At 42.7% G+C, this 20,494-nt stretch overlaps 1 protein-coding gene across 9 annotated transcripts in view; it reads right to left on the bottom strand.

The window, feature by feature from the left end:
• TRMT11 (tRNA methyltransferase 11 homolog) overlaps positions 1-20,494 on the bottom strand; it is a 63,767-nt gene that overhangs the window by 9,977 nt on the left and 33,296 nt on the right. For 8 of the 9 annotated variants that reach the window (XR_012158046.1, XM_073337235.1, XM_073337236.1 and 5 more), the window contains 3 exons: positions 19,870-19,942; positions 18,168-18,299; positions 8,951-9,071 (listed from right to left, as the gene is read on the bottom strand). Coding sequence is in view for 8 of the 9 variants with exons in the window: in XM_073337235.1 (XP_073193336.1) it covers positions 8,951-9,071; positions 18,168-18,299; positions 19,870-19,942 (326 nt within the window). In the remaining variant the exon portion in view is untranslated. Of the gene's footprint in view, positions 1-8,950; positions 9,072-16,788; positions 16,973-18,167; positions 18,300-19,869; positions 19,943-20,494 lie in introns of those variants that run through there. The other variant, XM_073337238.1, reaches the window with a different exon arrangement.

Here is a 20,494-nt window from a genome sequence, read left to right as displayed (position 1 = left end):
TCAAACATTGAACTATTCTGAATCCAATAATTTACCAATCAAAATGGACATAATTCTGTAGGGAAGAACTAGAATTGGAATGATCAAAATCAAATTCATTCCTGATTTCAGATTCAGATACTAATATTTAAAACCTATTTTAACATTTCTTTTGTTTTATTAAGACACTCAATAGGCAGGTCAGTGCATTTAGGTTGTCTATTTAATTTTTGCCTAGAACACCAGTGTGACACTGTAAAAAGAAATGACTATGTTTACACTAAGGCATCACCACTGTTCTACAACCACTGATGTTTCACCACTGTTGCACAACTGTGAAAAATCTTATATAAAGTATACCTTGTAAGGTATCATTAAAAAAGATGTAATCTGTTGAACAATGTTATCCTTTTTATATGCATGTATTATCATTGTATATGAAGTTAAGACTCTTTGCTATGTGTTTGTATCTCAAACACGTTGTGTTCCTTGGTAACACCCAGAAGACATATTTACATCAAGATGAGCCAGCCACGTGCTGATGGGCCATTAAGGAGAATCAGCTCTTCCAGTGGGCCCCTCCTTAGGATGCCCCAAAGAGCATATGAATAATGAAGGCCCAGTGACTCAATAGGGTTTGAAGGGCATATGATGCCTGACTCCATATTTGAGACAGTAATTTTCCATGCACATGGACTGGGGATATAAACTGAAGACTGTGACATCTCCTGGCCTCTTTCCTGCTCCACATCTCTGGACTATGATTTCTAACAAAGGGAAGCTTTGAACAAAGGACCAAATATCCCCAATCTTTTGGATGATCGAGAAAGACTTATTGCAAGCTAACAGATTTAACATCACTGCAATTATCCTGATCTACAAACTCTGAAATCAACTGTAATGTATAGGATTCATTTTAACCTTTTAATAACGCTCTTCTCTTTTTTTATTAATAAACATGCATTTACTTAGTTTACTAAAGATTAGAACACTAACTATGGGGCAGCCAACTTTCTAACTGCAGAAAACTGAACAATCTTGCCCTGCCCCCTGCTCTGCCCCTTCTCCGTGGCCCCACCCTGCTCCACCCCTTCTCTGAGGCTCTGCCCTCCACTCACTCCATCCCCCCTCCCTCCATCACTCGCTCTCCCCCACCCTCACTCACTTGCTCATTTTCACAGGGCTGGGGTATGGGAGCGGGGGAGGGCTCCAGCTAGGGGTGTGGGCTCTGGGGTAGTGGTGGGGATGAGGGGATTGGGGTGCAGGAGGAGGCTCTGGACTGGGGCCGAGGGATTCAAAGTGTGGGAGGGGGCTTCAGGATGGGGAAGGTGGTTGGGGTGCGGGAGAGAGTGAGTGAGGGCTCCAGATGGGGGTGTGGGCTTGGGGGCGGGGATGAAGGGTTTGGAGTGCAGGGGGGCTCTGGGTTGGGGTTGAGGCTCTGGGTTGGGGATGCAGGCTCTGGGATGGGACAAGGGGTGAGGTGCATGGGGGGGTTCAGGGCTGGGGCAGGTGGGGCTGACCTCAGGCAGCTCCTGGAAAGTGACAACATGTCCCTCTGATTTCTAGGCGGAGGAGTGGCCAGTGGGTTCCATCTGCTGCCCCCGCCTCGCAGGTGCCCCCCGCCCCCACAGCTCTCATTGGCAATGGTTCCTGGCCAATGGGAGCTGCAGAGCCAGCACTCGGGGTGATGCCTGTGGGTGGGGGCAGTGCACAGGGCCCTCCTGGCCACTTCTCTGCCCAGGAGTCTGAGACACATGTGGGCCCCTTCCCAGGAGCCACACGGAGGTAGAAACGGAGCCTGCCTACCTCACTGCAGCCAACTGGACTTTTAGCAGCCCGGTCAGCTGTGCTGACCGGAGCCACCAGGGTCCCTTTTCGACCAGGCGTTCCGGTCAAAAACCAGATGCCTGGCAACCCTAAGTGTGGTATTTGGTGAGATTCTGAAGTACATATTGACCTGGGGTGAGTGTCTGGTTCACTGCAACTGGAAGAACCAAATAGATGTGATTTCTGGTTTTAATAATCATTTATCACAGAAGTCCGGTTTGTCTGGATGGTGCATGAGGGGCTAGAGCGCCTGAGGAGGCTGTCAGCAGCTTCATAATAACTAGTATAGTAATTTGGAAGCACACATTTGTTACTGGCTTGGTGAAGTCTTATGACAGAATAAACCACCAGTTTGGGGTGCGTGCTCTGTTTTCTGGCAGTCTGACCTGAAATTGGCACTCTTAGCTCTGTCCCATGCTAGGCAGCATGACAACCTGTTATCTAATGGCCAGCTGAATAGGTAGAATCTGAACAGTAGTGATATTTTGACTTTAGGCATATAAAATGACAAATACATGCATGATCTTTTGGAAATAATTTACTCTCTACTATTTTTGCTGGATGTTAGGTAATTACAATGAGCAGAGTATACTGGTTAACTAAAATATGCCTTTTGAATAATGGCTGAAGTCAGCAGGTCTATACAAGCTCTAATCCTGCAGAAGTATCTCTGCCAAAAGGCTCTCTCTGCCTGACAGTAGGTGTGTGGGCCACACTAGTTAATGAAATCTGCAGCACAGCAGATTTCACACAATTAAAGTGTTGGTGTCAAATCCTCTTGTACAATTGAATGGTCAGCTGCAGTTTCCAGATATTGCACCTTTTCTTCCCCTAGCTCCCGCTCTTTAAGCAAAGCAACAGGTTGGGGACAAAAGTTGAACTTTATCATTTGAACTACCACCTTAAAGCTCCCCTTCCTCTCCCTAACATTGCCTATTCCACTGCAATGACATCTTCCACCCCTCTTTTTCTGTTTTGTTCCTCAGATTTGAAATTGGAGAGGAGGGAAAAGAATAGGAAAAGTGTTGTCATTTTGTTTCCTTTGTAACCACTGCCCAAAGTTGGTATTAGAGGTAAAACATTTAACTGGTTACTCTGCACAAGCGGGTGAAGTTCCTCTAGAAGCCATTGCTTTGGGTCAGGTACCAAGAGTGGCCAACTATGAACTATAGACACTAACTTGACAAAAATCTATCACTACTATGATATCAGCTCAGGAAAGCAAGTAACTTTCTCCTTTGTTTGTAAGAGTCAGGTTTCTACCATCCTTTAGCCGACTCTCATTCTCTGATAAGGATTTCTTCCACATCATTGCTATGGACCATGATATATTTATCTTCTGCTCAATAGCACCAATTTTCAACTAAACTGCTGTTTTACATAAACGTTTACCCACATATGGCTTATGATGCATCCTACAATAAATGAAAGCCAGAAAGGCTGATGTCAAAGTGAAAGCCACCTAAGTGCTTACAACTTATTTGATCCTGCAACTTCACATTAGTTTTGCTTATACAGAATAATCTAAAAATGGTGCAATATATTTCTATCATAATAAAACAGGCAGGGGAAGAGAGAAAAGAACTGAAGTTTACAAAGAGCGTTGTTTAGTTTAACAGCTGTGCAGCTATCAAATGTAATGTACAAGCTTATACTGAATCTAGTGGGCCTGAGTTCAGCCTCAGGGTAATTACTCATGTCAGTTTTTTGTTTTAAAAAATCCTCCTACCCTTATCACAGCTTCCCAATGTTCTACATCTGGAACTGGACAGTAGCTACAGAAACCTTTGTACAAATTTTAGACAGCTATAAACATCACCTAGCTGTTCAAACAGGACAAAAGGGTCAAGTCTAGCAACTGATGCTGCTAAATACAGTAGAAAAACTCAACACCAATAAAGACGCCTAGAATGACCATGTGACAAGGAGGTGCTGGAAACCTTCAGCTTTGCAAATCCGTTAACACTTCACTCCCAAGTCTTTTCATGGGCAGTCATTTGTTCAGAATGCACCTTTCAGTCTAGTTCTTGTTCCCATCTTGACATGCAATTCATAGGCACATTTCCCAAGTGTGGTCAACAGCACTCTCCTCTAGAACTCTAGAGATCAGTATTTTTCAGGAGTACAGATTAAAAGTTTCAGAACAAGAACAATCACTAGCAAAATAGATATCAATTACTCTGTAAAGTCACCAGACAGAGAATAGAAGTGAAACAAAGTGGAAGTGAGTATATAGTCATCAAAGTATTTTTCATGGTGACTCAACAAGCCCCACAAAACTAGAAGCTAGACAGTTTTATTAAAAATGTAGAATAGACAAAAGATTCTCCCCCTTCTCCCTCCAAAAAAACTAACAACAACAGGAATTTAAAAACAAGTCAATCTTTTCAAGAATAGATATGGAGCCTCAAGAATACTTCCTATAATAATGCTGGAAATTGTTTTTGTCTCATATACATTTGTAGTTACAGTTTCCATCTGATTGTACTTTGGAATTAGAAAAATACAAAGTATGCAACATAAAACTAGCTGTTTGTTTCCTCCTTCCCAGTGTCATGTAAACAGATTGCTTATGAAACTTGGAAACTAACCTGGTGCAACATCAAGTACACTTCAACTTGGCTCAACCTACAGCTAACCTAAAACAAAAGACTGAACCAATTTTACTGGACACCAACCAGATTATACACCACAAACTTCACAGATCCTGCATCTGCTGAAGAAGCAGCTGTTCATATGCTTCACCGTCAGACATACTATGGTGCTTCCACATGCATGCCAAATTCTAAGCTCTGCCTCCTCATCAGCCTGGATGACGACAGGCTCATACCCCCTATGTGGAAAAAGCTTGCTCTAATAGCACTTACCCTGAACAAAGAATATCACTGAGACATGGGAGGTATCCACATCCAACCAAATCCCTCCCCAACCCTGGGAGAAACTACAAGAAACTAGGGACTGAGCGGCTAGGCAGCAGTTCTGCAGAAAAGGACCTAGGGGTTACAGTGGACGAGAAGCTGGATAGGAGACAACAGTGTGCCCTTGTTGCCAAGAAGGCAAACGGCATTTTGGGCTGTATAAGTAGGAGCTTTGCCAGCAGATCGAGGGACGTGATCATTCCCCTCTATTCGGCATTGCTGAGGCCTCATCTGGAATACTGTGTCCAGTTTTGGGCCCCACACTGCAAGAAGGTTGTGGAAAAATTGGGAAGAGTCTAGCAAAGGGCAACAAAAATGATTGGGGGCTGGAGCACATGACTTATGAGGAGAGGCTGAGGGAGCTGGGATTGTTTAGCCTGCAGAAGAGAAGAATGAGGGGGGATTTGATAGCTGCTTTCAACTACCTGAAAGGGGGTTCCAAAGAGGATGGATCTAGACTGTTCTCAGTGGTAGCAGATGACAGAACAAGGAGTAATGGTCTCAAGTGGCAGTGGAGGAGGTTTAGGTTGGATATTAGGAAAATCTTTTTCACTAGGAGGGTGGTGAAACACTGGAATGCGTTACCTAGGGAGGTGGTGGAATCTCCTTCCTTCGAGGTTTTTAAGCTCAGGCTTAACAAAGCCCTGGCTGGGATAATTTAGTTGGGGACTGGTCCTACTTTGAGCAGGGGATTGGACTAGATGACCTCCTGAGGTCCCTTCCAACCCTGATATTCTATGAATCTAAAACACTTTCATGCTGTAAAGGGCCCCCTTTATAATAATGCTTTTAGGTCCTTACCAAGGGTAGCAAATACTCACCTCATATCCCTCAAACTTTACTTCTCCCCCACTTCCTTTCCTTCTTGTTCTTCCACCTTCTTGGTTTTTATTTCATACAGATTCATAAGATATTAACTAGCTATTATTAACCTACCCCCAAAAGGGCCATAACCCATTTATTATGGGGAAGGGGCAAAGTAATTAATAACAGACACCTTGGCCCAAAGTAAGCCTCAAAATGTTTCCTTTTAAAATTTCCCACCCATCGTGTGCCATACTGGAGTACATTTTTTCTATAGACTTTGTCCAATTTGCTCTGCGTAAGTATGTACATTACTGCACATTTACAAAAAATAAAATCTTTATCAGCTATAAAAGGAATTCCTATTGACCTTAATAAGATAAAAATAACTCAAGTGGTTTATTACTAGGATGTTTTGTGGTCTTTCTGCTTATGATAAAATTATGGTGTATGTCAATTAATATTTTTGGACAGGATTCATGTCTACTTTGGTCTCTTAGATCACTAATTTCTTGAAATTATAAACACAACCAATTTTCAGCACCAGTTCAATTGGACCCATTGCAGACGAGTGTTTTCAACAACAGGTCAATTTCTTTAGTGGAGTCAGGGTTTGAGAGTGTTTATACTATACATAAATATATACAATCTATTCATTACTGCTAATACTGCTAGTATGATGATTATGCAGTATAATTAAGGCTGCAAGTTTGTCACGGAGGTCACGGATTCCATGACTTTCCGTGACTTCTGCAGTGGCCGGGGCGCTTGGCTCAGTGGCAGCTCAGGCAGCCCCTGCACCAGGTGCGCCAGCCGCTGCTGGGGCTGTCTCCAACCATCGCACTCTGCCTCCTCCCCCAGCAACTACCAGCAGAGTATGGGTGTGGGAGGGGGCAGGGGGTTGGGGCATGGGATGGGATGAGGCAGGCTCTGGGTGGCGCTTACCTGGGGGCTCCCTGGAAGTGGTGACATCCCCCTTGCTCAGCTGCTAGGTGGAGGCATGGCCAGGCAGTTCTGCACCCTGCCTCCACCCAGAGCGCTGGTTTCACAGCTCCCATTGGCCAGGAACCGCGGCCAGTGGGACCTGCGGAGGCAGTGCCCGCAGGCAGAGGACAGAGCTGAGTGAAGGGGAGGTCACTGCTTCCGGAGAGCCTCCTAGGTAAGCACCGCCCAGAGCCCGACTCACCCCTTCTCGTGCCCCAACCCACACCCAAACTCTGCTGCTGCTGGGTGAGGGAAGGCATGGAGGCAGGTAAGGAGCCTGCCGGCCCTGCCAAACCCCTCCCCGCCACCTCCAGGTACCCCTCCCCCAGCACCCATGGGAGCCCCGGGCAGCCCACCCCCAAGTTTTAGTCATGAGTATTTTTAGTAAATGTCAGGGACAGGTCATGGGCCGTGAATTTTTGTTTACTGCCCATGACCTGTCTGTGACTTTCACTAAAAATATCCTTCACTGAAGAATAGTCTTAAGGTATAATCGAAAACTTACTATCTTTATAAAAATGTATCGTCATTCATGGACACTGTGCACTGTGGTTGAACTATCACACACACTAGAAAATTAGGTCCTAATTAAATGAAATTATACTGAACAATGCCTGAAAAAGTACACTAGATGCTGGAATATGAAAAAACCCTCATTCGCACAACAGCAAGACAAATGGGCAGACCTCCAGTTCTCCCAAACAACTTCTTTTCGTGTCACTTCTTTGCTTTTATTGGACACCATAATGTCCCTACAAAACATTTGTTTGATATGAAAAAAAAAGTAGGAAGAATGTCGATTAAGAAATCCCGTAAAAGGAACTAAACGGTGTGATGCCAAACATACCCTATGTCAAAAAACTCAACAGCAGGTATGCATTTGCTGAGGGAAGGAGTTAGACCTGTGCTTTTTCAGTAGAAACAGGACATAGCCTTTCATTGCCCTTAAGTTATATAAAAGGTCTCTGGATCCCTGGGCAGAGGCACCTGCTATTTTTAACTAAGTAGTAAATTTGCCAGCTAAATTCAGGTGATCAAAACTAAGTATTTAACCACTGAACTGACAAGATTCATACTGAAGAATAAGTGATGTACAAAAGTGCTAAATGACTGAAGCCTATATACAGAAGGTTTCAGAGTAACAGCCGTGTTAGTCTGTATTCACAAAAAGAAAAGGAGTACTTGTGGCACCTTAGAGACTAACCAATTTACTTCAGTGAGCTGTAGCTCACGAAAGCTTACGCTCAAATAAATTGGTTAGTCTCTAAGGTGCCACAAGTACTCCTTTTCTATATACAGAAGGGTGAAGAAGTGGTTTAAATTAGAACATGTAGTCCAAGAATACTATTAATGTCAAACCTGTCAATATATAAAAAATAAAACTGGCGTGGGGGGAAGGGGAAAGAGATACATGTCAAAATTTTAAGTTATAAATGATGGTTTGTTACCGCCAAAGTCAACAGCACCTGCTCTGAACAAATTATACAATTTGTTACACTACCTAAGTGCTATTTGACAATTTAAGTCATCACTTGCATTATGAAATCCAGACTGGAAGCTTGCTGGGTTGTTACTGTATACCATCATGCTGAAGCACTAACTTGTTTCAAACCACCTCCGTTGTTTAAAATAGCGGCTTTTTACAGATAAATTAAGAAAATACTGGAAGCGCCTACTCACCTGCTACATATTTTAGCTAAGAACAACGTCCTATTTATGAACTTGCCTCTGCTTTCCTACCATGTCTAAGTATCTCTTTCCTAATGGTATATTTCCAGACTGATTTTTTTGTTAGTCATCTTTAACAGTTTAAGCAGCTGAGGGGAAGAGGTGAGAGGATGAGGAGACCTGCAGATACCATACTCTGATCCTTCTCAGAAGGAAGACGACTGAGGAAGAATTTTTTAAAAAAACATATTACTTTTCCTGCATGGACAGCTGGAGATTAAATACCACTGTCAAGAGGCCCCCACATAACAACTGAACTAATGTCAGACATTTGTACTGTATATATAATGACTTAGAACCCAATTTTCAGAGATAAGCACTCTCAACCCCCACTGAAGTCAATAGGAAATGCACGCAGTCAGCACGTCTGAAAAAATATCTTGCCCTCAAAGATCCTGCCCTCACCCGTATTAACCAGTTTGCCCTGGATGAAAAATTTATCAAAAATTTTAAAAAACTACCTTAAATCATTGCAGATTAAGTGAGCAACACAACAGGCTTGTTTTTTGTCTTTAAGATGTGGCATTTTTCAAAGCCTCTAATTCCAGTCATAAAAACATCTTAGCGGCAGCAGAATTGACAATCCAGTGCTGAATACCAAATGTGGTGGTGGTAATACAATAAATTCCCTTTTGCAGTTCAAACAGTAGAGCAAACCTTTCACATATTTGACAGCCGCAATTTCGCACAACACACCAAGAACAATTTACCTCAAATTCTTTCACCTTTTCCATGGTTATCAAGCGCCTTGACGTGTGGCTGGAAAGCATCTGCTCACAGTTACTAATAAGTTTCAGGCAGGGGTGCCGGGGTATAATCTCTTCTGTGTATCTGGAAGAAATAAGCAGTCAGAAGGCTGTCAACCTATGAACTGTAACATGTGTATCTGAAACACAACAGTTATACAGATCTATTCAAACTGGCTTACGCTATAAGCTTCCACACATTTTATAGCCATACTAAGTTTCCAGAAACAATGTTTTCAGAAATCATAAGCATATATCCCATCTTTTTGGGACACAAATAAAAGACATGGTGCAGATGAACTAGCTGTAAACAGGAAGAATAGTTCCTATAGGGCTCTCTACAAATGGGTAATTGAGCTCTTGAGGTCCCTTCCAGCCATACATTTCTATGTGTAGATGCCTGCATCATGTCAAGTATCATGGGAAAATTCCCCCAACCAGCCAATCAGGAACTGTGCTTTTTATAAGTAGTTCCCAAACATCCAATGATAATCAACTGATTTAGGTGGTTGTGTATTTACTGATGCGCCCCAATGGGACACTATTATACTTGGACTTCAATCTATATTACAACACAACCTCTTTAATAGCCATTGAAATCTTTTGGATTCAGAGACTGGTGTTATAAACAGACTGCAGCATATTGGACTTCCTTTGTCAAACAGGGCAAGATATCTTAAAGAAGAAAATCTGGTCTGATAGCCCTTTGACAGGGGGCAATAATACTGGCTGGCTGACCAAATGTACCAAAATTAATTCAGTTAAAACTTCTGTACTGGTGGGTAAAGAGTAAGCTTCCACAATATTTTAAGTAACTTCTATCTGGCAGAAAAACTACATCTACACCAGCCATATGAAGACGACTAATTTCCAAGAATCTTCATCTGCAAAATTGCATTCCCCTACTTATTTTTCAAAATGCTAAAAGCTGAAATAGGGTTTAAAGAGATTCACGGGGGGGGGGGGGGGGGGAGGGGGAGGAGGATATGTCTGACTCATTTAACAGCCTATAATATATAATAAAGGAAAGTGTGAATATGAGGCATCTTCACCATGCAGCTGAGTCAGACTTTAAAAAACTAACCCACACACATTCCTTGAAGGGCAAGGAGTACTTGAGGCACAAGGGAGACACTCCATATTTTACCTATGACAAGGAGGCATTTCTGAACATGTATCGAAAAGCAAATAAATTTTAGGGAAAACAAAAACAAAAAATGCAACTACCACCTATGATGGTACCTTCCCAAGTTTGTTTGTTTTTTTAAAATACTTTTTCTATGTATCTATACACTTTCTGTGTGACCGTGAGCAAGTCAGTTAGTCTCTGTGCCTCAGTTTCCCCAACTGTAAAATGAAGATAATAGCAAACCCCTACTTCACAGGGTTGGTGTAAGGATAACTACATTAAGAGACAGCTCAGATTCTACAGTAATGTGGCCACTCAAGACAGAATATACGTGTACAGTTTTGCATTGCTAGCTGAAAAATTATGAACAATGTGACCTATGTTGCAAGTCTTGCTTCTTTCAACTGTATTAGAAAGCCTGCTATAACAGCCAGAGACACTAACCCTCACAGTAATGCTGGTAAAGAACTGGGGGCCATTAATACAGAACACTGCAGCATTTTTTAAATAAGGGGAGTTCCACCTCCTGCATAAATAAACCAAACCAAAATAGAACTAGAGTTTCTTAGGGCTATACTAGGACTTTACATTAGTATAGCTATGTCTCTGAGGAGTGTGAAAAATCCACACCCCTGAGAGACAGCTATACCATCCTAACGCCTGATGTATACAGCTCCAGATCAACAGAAGATTTATTTTGACGACCACGGGAGAAGCCTTCCTGACAGCGTACAGTGAGGTGCTACAGCAGCGAAGCTGCAACTGCTGTGGTGTTTTACATGTAGACATACCAAGCAGCTACAAGATTTCAGAGGAAAGTGGAAAATGGAATGTCAATGACAGAAGTTCCAGACTCCTTAATTCTTGTACGAATGTGTGTCTCTTCAGCAAAGCTCAAAGCAGCAATAAACTTCTTGCCTCTTGAGCTGCATTTATTCTCCATTTTCTGCGTTGGGGACTACTATGATGCCCAAGAACTCCTGAACTTGTTTAATTTCTATCTGCTACCTGAAGTAGCACCCCAATAAACTGTGCTTCAGTCAATTAATGGATAAAAGGGGATGGTCTTGACCTATATAAAACCCTAAATCACTCAAGACCTTTTTATGAGACTGCCTCTCTCTTCTTGCTCTACTACCACAGTTGCAATCAGCAAATGTGCTTGACCAGGAGCCCCCTTGATTTATTAGAGGGGGCTGGCAATACAATTATCCTTGAGAGGCTCTCAGCTCTGAAACAAGTTTCCTCCTGGCCCAAGCTAGCTCTGATCTGTTGAACTTCAAGGCAAGCCGAAAGGCACATTTATTTGTGCAGGCTGCTCCAGAGGATGATGGGCTTGATGCATGTGGGGAAAGGGAGATGTGTTCTGCTGGAAGGTAAGCCACTATTTAGTTTTATTTTTGTTCTTGTGATTTGTGGCGGAATGCTGAGTCTTTGATAGGTGCCCTGTTTTATTATTGTATAAATCCAAAAAAAAAAAAAAATTAAAAAGGACAGCCAAAGCAACACTCTACGCCTTCTGGACAACAGACGGCATGAAAAATAACCAGACTCAGAACACTTGAGGATAGGGGAGAGGGAGCTGGCAGTAGTCTCTCCCTTAGTTCCTTAAACAATGAAAGTTTCTTCCACTCCTTAAGCAAGGGAAAGAAAACAGGCCACTTTCTCTCTTCCCCTATTGCTAGTCTGCTCACAGGAGGCGGCTGCAGCAAGGCAGCGGTTTAAGCAGTACAGTCTGAGGCCAGTGTAAGAGACAGCAATGGTCACCAACAAGGTCACCCCTTCTGCGCTGCATGCAGCTCTCTGGTCAAAGCAGTGCAGGGTGCAGAGCAAGCAAGCCCAGGACTGGGTGAGGCAGACTAGGCCTGAACGTCAGAAGCAGGTGACACAAAGGCAAATGCCCAGTTGGTTGGTCCTAGCCTGGCTGGATAGCAACACAGGGAGTGACAAAAACTGCTACTTTGGAAAACATAACCCCTATGTGATAGGTTCACACAGATCATGAAAAAATGGGTGTTTATCACTTCAAAAGGTTTCTTTCCCTCCACCCCACTCTCCTGCTGGTAATAGCTTATCTAAAGTGATCACTCTCCTAGATCAAAAGGTGTGTTAATGTAAGAGTGTATTCAGGTGTTAAAATATCATGAAAATTAATGGACTCTTACTTGTATTTTTTCACTTATCTATTTATATCATAATGTAATGGCAGGCTATATACATCACTATAATTAAATTACTCAAACACAATTGGAGTCTTGGAAATGTAAATGAAGAACGGTGCTAACTTCAAAGTGAGGGCCATTGTGGTCAACAATGGGAATTCACAGACTCAATCTGCATTTCCTACTCATCGTCAAAGGGTAAACACACTATTCAGATTGTTTTCTGGAGAAGAAACTATAAATATGGATTCAAGGAACAGTCCTGTGTCCCTGGACTGTTTGGATTCTAACAGGGTGGAATAACTGAACAAGATGACAGATCCCCAGAGTTATTCAGGGGACCCTGAGAGACATTTGGAAACTGGCAGTTTATTAATACCTCTGCTATCATTTCAGACTTACAAACTTTGACTCACCTGTTAATGTATGTTTCCTACTTTAACCTCTCAATACCTCTCATTTCTTTTTCTTAGCTAATAAACTTATAGTTAGTTTACTATAGAATTGGCTGTCAGCATTATCTTTGGTGTAAGACCTGGAGTACCAATTAATCAGGGGTAAGTGACTGCGCTCTTGGGACTGGGAGAAACCTGATGTAGTATGAATTTTTGTTTTAATAACCTTTTATCATAAAGTTCAGTTTGTCTGGGTGTCAAGATGGACTGGAGAGACTAAGGGGACTGTCTGTGACTCTATGGTAAGACTGATATAGTGATCCAGCGTTCACATTTGTTACTGATTTGGTGAAATCTAATTATAGAACATATCACCAGCTTGGGCTTTGTTTTCTGACAGTCTGCCCTGAGAGAGGCACTCACAGTTGAGTGTCACTCCCGACAGCATGACAGGAGGAAAATATTGTTTTGATCCCTAGAAGATCTGATTACAGAAGGTAATAAGTCTCATGCAACTTTTAGTTTGCAGAATGCAAATGTTAAATCAGAGACTCACTTATGCACATATACCTGACAGGACACACTACCATTATTTGTATTGAAGTAGTGTGTAGGGGCTCCAGTCCTGGATCAGAACCCCATTGTGCCAGGCATGGTACGGATATATAACGGAGATGTTTCAGAGTAACAGCCGTGTTAGTCTGTATTCGCAAAAAGAAAAGGAGGACTTGTGGCACCTTAGAGACTAACCAATTTATTAGAGCATAAGCTTTCGTGAGCGCAGTTTCCACGATATGCATCTGAGGAAGTGGGCTGTAGCTCACGAAAGCTTATGCTCTAATAAATTGGTTAGTCTCTAAGGTGCCACAAGTCCTCCTTTTCTTATAACGGAGATGGGCTCTGCTCTGAATAGTTTATAATTTAAGTAAGACAACCGTTTTGAGGGTTTTGCTTTTTTAAGAAAGAGAGAGTTTAGTAGCCTCAGCAAATATTACTACATTTCACATAAAGAGACTGGCAGGGAGAGGGATGGACACTCTTGGCTAACCCTGGCTCAGAGATACAAAACTAACATTTTAATCATTAATAAATTAATCTAGCTACCATTATTTATGACCACAAGCACAGAAAAGGGTCACAGATCAACTCACACTGTAGCTGGAAGAGCAGACTCTACTACTGTTTTCCCCCCACACTTCCTTTTAGTTACCCAGTTGCCGAGGTCTTTGCTACCCATAATGTGATCAAAAACCCCGATAACAACTGAAAGTGCCCCGTACTCTTTTAGCCATGCCTCGGGTGCAACAAGTATTATTACCAGGTCTTCATTCAAAAGCTCTCTGATAATCTTTATGTTCCCCGTTTTAAATTTCTTACCCAACCAAACTGCAGTTCTGTTTCCCAAAACAGACATCAAACCAACCACCACCAGAGCTTCAGCCACAATGTTACAAGGGTGGAGCACTTTGTGATTGTGAACAAACCAGTCCACAAAATCTGAACTACAGAAAGCTAAAGACAGACCCGAAGCATCTCCTACAATAGACTACAACCATCCGAAAAAGCAGGAAGGTGTAGAGGAGGAGGAAGATCTTGAAATTTCTTACTTGAAAAAAACCAGAATTAAGATGATGCAACACAAGTCCTATCAAGTAAATGACCTGGTTCTGTGTGCATCATTTTAGAGGTTCCAAATCAATACCTCAAACAACTCTCCCAATGCACCTACGGTTTGAAATTTGGTAACGCCTTACAATAGGAAATGCCTGACAGAAGAGGGCCAAAGAATTCTTAACAACTTACAAAGATAGGCACTCTGTCACCACTTATTTTAGAAGTTTTTCTTCATAACTGGGTAAAAGCCTGACAGCAAAGGAATTAAAAGAATTCAGGCCCAACAATGATTTCAATGTCAGACTGAAACAATAAACTACTTTGGAGTGTAATGTTATCTTTCAGAATGAGAGGTGTTATCACTCTGCTAAAACACCTTCCTGTCTTTTTAGGATTAATGCAGACAGGTCTTTCTACAGGTAATGATTACTCTGTTAGGTAAATCCCAGAATGTTGCCAAATGAAGTATAGTAGCAATTGCTTTAACAAAAATCCATTTTACCCAATTTTGTTTTTAATTTAAAAGAAGAGGACATATGGTAACCATAAGTTACAGAAGAATAGGATGGGAGACACCGTCAGTGAACACCTGACAGCTCAACAGATTAGTCATTAGCTTCTCTCGCTTTGGCCCACAAATTTGCTAGCAAGTTTTGTTCAAGTAAGAACCTGCACAGAGGATTAGAACTGAAAACTCAATGTGTTAATATATTAAGGTTTCACATTTCCATAGTGCATTTCATCTGAAATTTTCACACTGCACTACGAACAAAACATTCACAGCAGTAGGTAGTCAGCACCATTTTACACATGGGGAAACTGAGGAAGTGAGAGGTTGATTTGCCCAAGGCAAGTCAGTGGCACAGCTACAACAGAACACAGAATTCATAACTCCTAGTCACCTGCTCTAACCCAAGTTCCCTGTAAGCTGTGTGGCCATGCAGCAACCTATTTAGCACCGCGCAGGTGCTCAGAGAACCCGCCCGAGGATCTGCTGCGGCCAGGGAAGGGGTGCCCCTCCCTCAGCTCCACCTAGCCCGGCCCCTAACCTGCTGCGGGAGAGGCGCTCCTCCCTGGGCCCTAACTCAGCCTGCGGTCCAGACCCAGCCACGGCTGGATCGGGCCCAGCTGTGGCCGGGGTGGAAACGTGATGCCGTGACAAACAGAATAGACTTGACAATTCTAAGCAAATAGCATACTAGCACAAGCCATACATTTTGGCAATCTAGGAATTCACAAGCATACACAATGCCATCAGAGATAAGCTGCCGTAGACATTTGAAGTAACGAATTAAAAACTTCCATTGGTTAAGGCACCTTTTAGTTTGCATAACTATTTAATAAGTAGTCACAAAAATATTTATTCCATCATTCAAAAAGAGTGACATGCAAGCTACATGATACAGATCCTCAAAACTCACCTTTGAAGTACATTTTTGTCGTGATTTCACCATCACAAAGCAACTAGAGAGAGGTCTGATGTTAGATTCTTTGTCTTTCCAAGTGTTAAAATGATCTCATTGGTAATAATCACTTGATGCCCAGAGTTAGCGTTGAGGTGTCACAACTTGACAAGCCACAGGGTTTTACTATTGTGGTGTAACCTTGGACAATTGTTAGTGGTTTCCAATCCCACCACATGTGGTAGCCTGGAACTGGGGTGTCTGAAGAAAGAAGCTTCTGACAATGTACAAGCTGTATTGGTGCTGACCTAAGATATGTAAACATATCTGTATACTTCCCCCTTCCATATACCTGTGAGGAACACCTCTTACAGGCTGACATGTTAGGTTACATATTTGACACCTGTGAATAACAGACAGGATCCCATGTATTCCATGGCTGCAAAACACACCCTTTGCCCCAGATTGGCTCTTTAAAATCTAAGCTCTCATATTAAAACACTTACACCACTTTTCCACTCCTAATTGCAAAGAAGGCTTTTAAAATGTGAGCTAATGTATAACAATACAATATTGTTCCTTGAGTATGCGGACAGCCTGAAAGAATACCTCTGAGATACATATGATCCATTTTAGTCAACCTAAGGATGACAGTTTAAATGTCTATATTTCCAATTAGCCATGTCATTGCTGATCATTTTATCACAAACATCCAACTCATGTGCTTAGCCCACAATCCCAAACTGCTTCCCATACCCTTCCGGGGTTCCAAAAGCCTCAAATATCCAGCTGCCAAACACATCCAGCTTCCACCGCCCTCCCAAACTAAATTTCCAGGACACAATTATATATTGCCCTCACAAAAAACTGAAAACTGAGTGTGGGACAGCATAAAATGAATTCTACTTAACACGGCCTATTATACTGGCAGCATTTTTGTTCATGTTCAATTCAATAAAAGACTCAATGTTTTTAATTTAAATAAGTTGTGCAAAATTTCCAGTCTGCTGCAACGGCATGTCACAGAAGTCAAAGGGTCTTCCACAAAATTTAGTTTCAGCTTGCTATGAAGGATATAGGGTCTTGGCATTCAGAATGCAATTTCTGTTCTCTTACCAACATAACGAGAAGTTTCCCTGACATGCCGTAACTCCAGAGGCTCAGGGTGTAACTCCGTCTAAGGCACTGGACCGAGACTTAAGAGACTAATATTCAATTCCCAGCTCTGCCACATACTTCCAGTATTACCCTGGGCAAGCCCATCTCTGTCCCTCAGTTCCCATCTGAAAGAAAAGAAAATACTTCTTTTCCCCAACTATTGTCTGTCCTATGTCCTGTAACGGAGTCCTTATTTCTCCTTGCATCTAGTCACGTCTCAGTTTCCCCCTCTTTAGCAGCTGTCCCAGTCTTTCCCAGGCAGATGGATGGGGTGGCATTTAACCTGTGGTCAATACTTCCCCTTCCAAGTATCACGCAAGGCCAAACCAAATCAAACTAATTTCTCTAGCTCCTCCCAGACTGAATAGTCCTTCTGCCTTGTTAGTGCAGGCTTGCTTTCCTGGGGCTACAGTGCCTTCCTGCTCCACAGGCTACAGCTTTCACCCACATTGGTTCATGACTGCCCTTCTATACCCAGTTAAGTCATATACCCTCTTCCCAGGGCCAAATGATTCCTTGCCCTATTAGGAAGAGGGTTCTCTGCTCTTCTCAGCCTTCTCCAGGCTTTGAGACTCAACAGTCCTTTCCCTCTCATGGCAGGTGTGTCAGCTCGCCCTCTCCTGGTGGTGCAGTGGAGGGACAAGAGAGACTGGTCTTCTCTTGAACCCCTCTAAGGCCTCATTAACCAAGCCCCTCTGGCAAACTCCATCCCAGCTCACTCTCTTCACAGGGAACCACCTGATCCCTGGCAAGCTTTCCCAGTCGACCACAGTCATAACCCATACCTATGCAGCTGAACAGCCAGCATTTCCTGTTCCCTGCAAGTCTGTCTCTCCCCTAACTGAGCCACAGGCAGCTTCTTGTATAGTCTGGCAGTCATGATTCTTCTTGGTCAGCTGACCTCTGGACTCTCCTGGAGAATTTCATTGTCCAGAATCTCTCTCTTTAAAAGGGTCAAGCCCCAGTTAATATTGCCTGCTCTTAAAGGGGTGTTCATTTAGCTTTGACATTTACCTGGATTCCAGTATTCTGGTTTTCCAGTCACATACCATTCCTTTATCAACAGCATGCATTTTTGCAAAAATATAAGAAAGTTGTGATTTCTAACTGGCAGCACATGGTTCTCTCTCCTTTCAAAAATTGTTCCAAACTCTTCTCCCGCACCCATCCAGTTTCAATATATGAAAATCATAGGAATCCTCTTAAACCCCAGTAGGAAGTTTTAGAAACATCCCACTCTGGAAGAAACTATGGCTAAGTTATAGTATTAATTTTTATCTACTACACACTAGATATCAAGGCACTTAGAAGAGTACGTACTCAGGTCTGTAAACCGGTAGCCAGTACACCAATCTTCCTCCCATCACCAGGTACTCTGCCGCAGAGTTTAACAGGTCAAAAAAGATATCACTCAGATGATAGTTCGAGGAAATGGAGATGTGATTTTCTGTGCTAAACAATATTAAAAAAAAATACTGAACAGGTAATAGCCACAATTTTATTTTATTTTCTGAACAACAGTGTCTGAGATTTGCAAAGCCAGGTATGGGTATTAGATGACCAAGTCCCACTAAAATTAATGAGAAATCTGCATCCAAACTCTTTCCCAGTGGCTTTGCAAATTCCATCCCTAATATTTAAAGAGAAAACTACTCAACTAAAATCACTTTTGAAATACAACTATTTTGTACCGTGTCTTTCACAAGAGTTATTATAAAAATCAAAGGAGAATGAGACATTTTGAGATGATTTTCTTCTATTTTCAGATCTCAAGGCCAAGCAGCAGAAAAGGCTGTCATCCCAACAATGGCGAGATTGTCTGCCAGGACAGAGAATGCTTATTGTAGGTGAGCACAAAGAGGGGGCAAGGAAAACTAAAAGACATGGGTAGGGCCCTACCAAATTAATGGCCATGAAAAAAGCGTCATGGACCGTGAAATCTGGTCTCTCCCCATGAAATCTGGTCTTGTGTGTGCTTTTACCCTCTATTATACAGATTTCACTGGGGAGACCAGCGTTTCTCAAACTGGAGGTCCTGACCCAAAAGGGAGTCGCAGGGGGCATCGCAAGGTTATTTTAGAGGGGTCACGGTATTGCCACCCTTACTTCTGCGCTGCCTTCAGAGCTGGGTGGTTGAGAACGGCGGCTGTTGGCCAGGCGCCCAGCTCTGAAGGCAGCGCCCCTGCCAGCAGCAGCACAGAAGTAGGGGGCAATACCATACCATGCCACCCTTACTTCTGCGCTGCTGCCTTCAGCGCTGGACGGCTGGCCAGTGGCTACTGATGACTGGGGGCCCAGCTCTGCAGGCAGCAGCACAGAAGTAAGGGTGGCATGCTATGGTATTGCCACCCTTACTTTTGCACTGCTGCTGGCGGCAGCTCTGCCTTCAGAGCTGGTCTCCCAGCCAGCAGCCGCCGCTCTCCAGCTGCCCAGCTCTGAAGGCAGCATCGCCGCCAGCAGCAGCGCAGAAGTACGGGTAACAGAACCACAACCCCCCTACAATAACCTTTGACTCCTCCCCTCCCCCCCCACACCACCTTTTTGGGTCAGGACCCCTACAATTATAACACCGTGAAATTTCAGATTTAAATAGCTGAAAGCATGAAATTTACAATTTAAAAAATCCCATGACTATGAAATTGACCAAAATAGACCATGAATTTGGTAGGGCCCTAGACAGGGTATATGAAGAGGTTTAAAACAAAGGTAAGCAATTTTGGACTGGACGCTGGAGCCTTCAGGGGATTAAGTAGAGCTGTTCAAGGACAGGGATGACGATGTGAAGCTATTTTGTAAATGTAAGAGAGGGAGTTTGGGACTTAGAAACTAGAAAACTTACATGGCCGAGGAGGAGGATTTTAGGAAGACAGGCACTGACAGTCACTTTTGCAAGCTATGTAGTGACGGTGGTACTTTTTAAAATTGTTTGGTTAAAGGACAGCAATGAAGTAAATTTCTAAAACTGTGGCTGGCCTTCTATTAACACACTGATATTTACAATTAATAAAAAAGGCTTACCTACCCTCTTTCCGTTGCTTTAAGTATTTCTTTTTGTGAACCAGTTCGTCTAGTAGCTTCTCGTATGCCATATGGAGCTATACAGAGTAAGTACATAATGTCGAGATCAGGAGTTCACCCTTTACACAAATAACGTCATGAAATTCTACAATAGTGTACATGTGGTAGCAGTTGCAAAGAGTTTATAAAATTAACTTCTTTAAGGTGTATCCATTAAAAGTTTATCTTGCTCCTAAGGCTCACTTTTTTAAAGCTATTTCAAAAAGGTCTCTTATCAGTAGGACACTAAATAGTCAAGTGTAACAGCACATTAACCACTTAAAAACTATTTAATATGGTGCTGAAGTGCTTTGGGTTTTTTTTTTTAAATGATTTTGTTGGCTAAAAGATCTTCTTTATAATTCCAACAACACATGACGCTGTTAATCCTCTTCCCTTGTTTCGTCTTGTAATGGGGTTTAATGATTCTTTTAAGGCTAGAGGAGGCCAGAAGACCCTCTAACAGGAAGTTGAATTGGAAAAGGCCCAGGAAACGGCCTGGCTCTCCAGAGAGGCCAGGGGCTGATGAGGGAATGACAGAGCTCCCTGGTTGGGGTTCAGAAGTAACTGGAGGGGGGAAACTAGGAACC

The sequence above is a fragment of the Lepidochelys kempii genome, chromosome 3, assembly GCF_965140265.1.
Source record: "Lepidochelys kempii isolate rLepKem1 chromosome 3, rLepKem1.hap2, whole genome shotgun sequence".
Classification (NCBI taxonomy): Eukaryota; Metazoa; Chordata; order Testudines; family Cheloniidae; genus Lepidochelys; species Lepidochelys kempii.
This window is presented reverse-complemented; position numbering and strand designations above follow the sequence as displayed.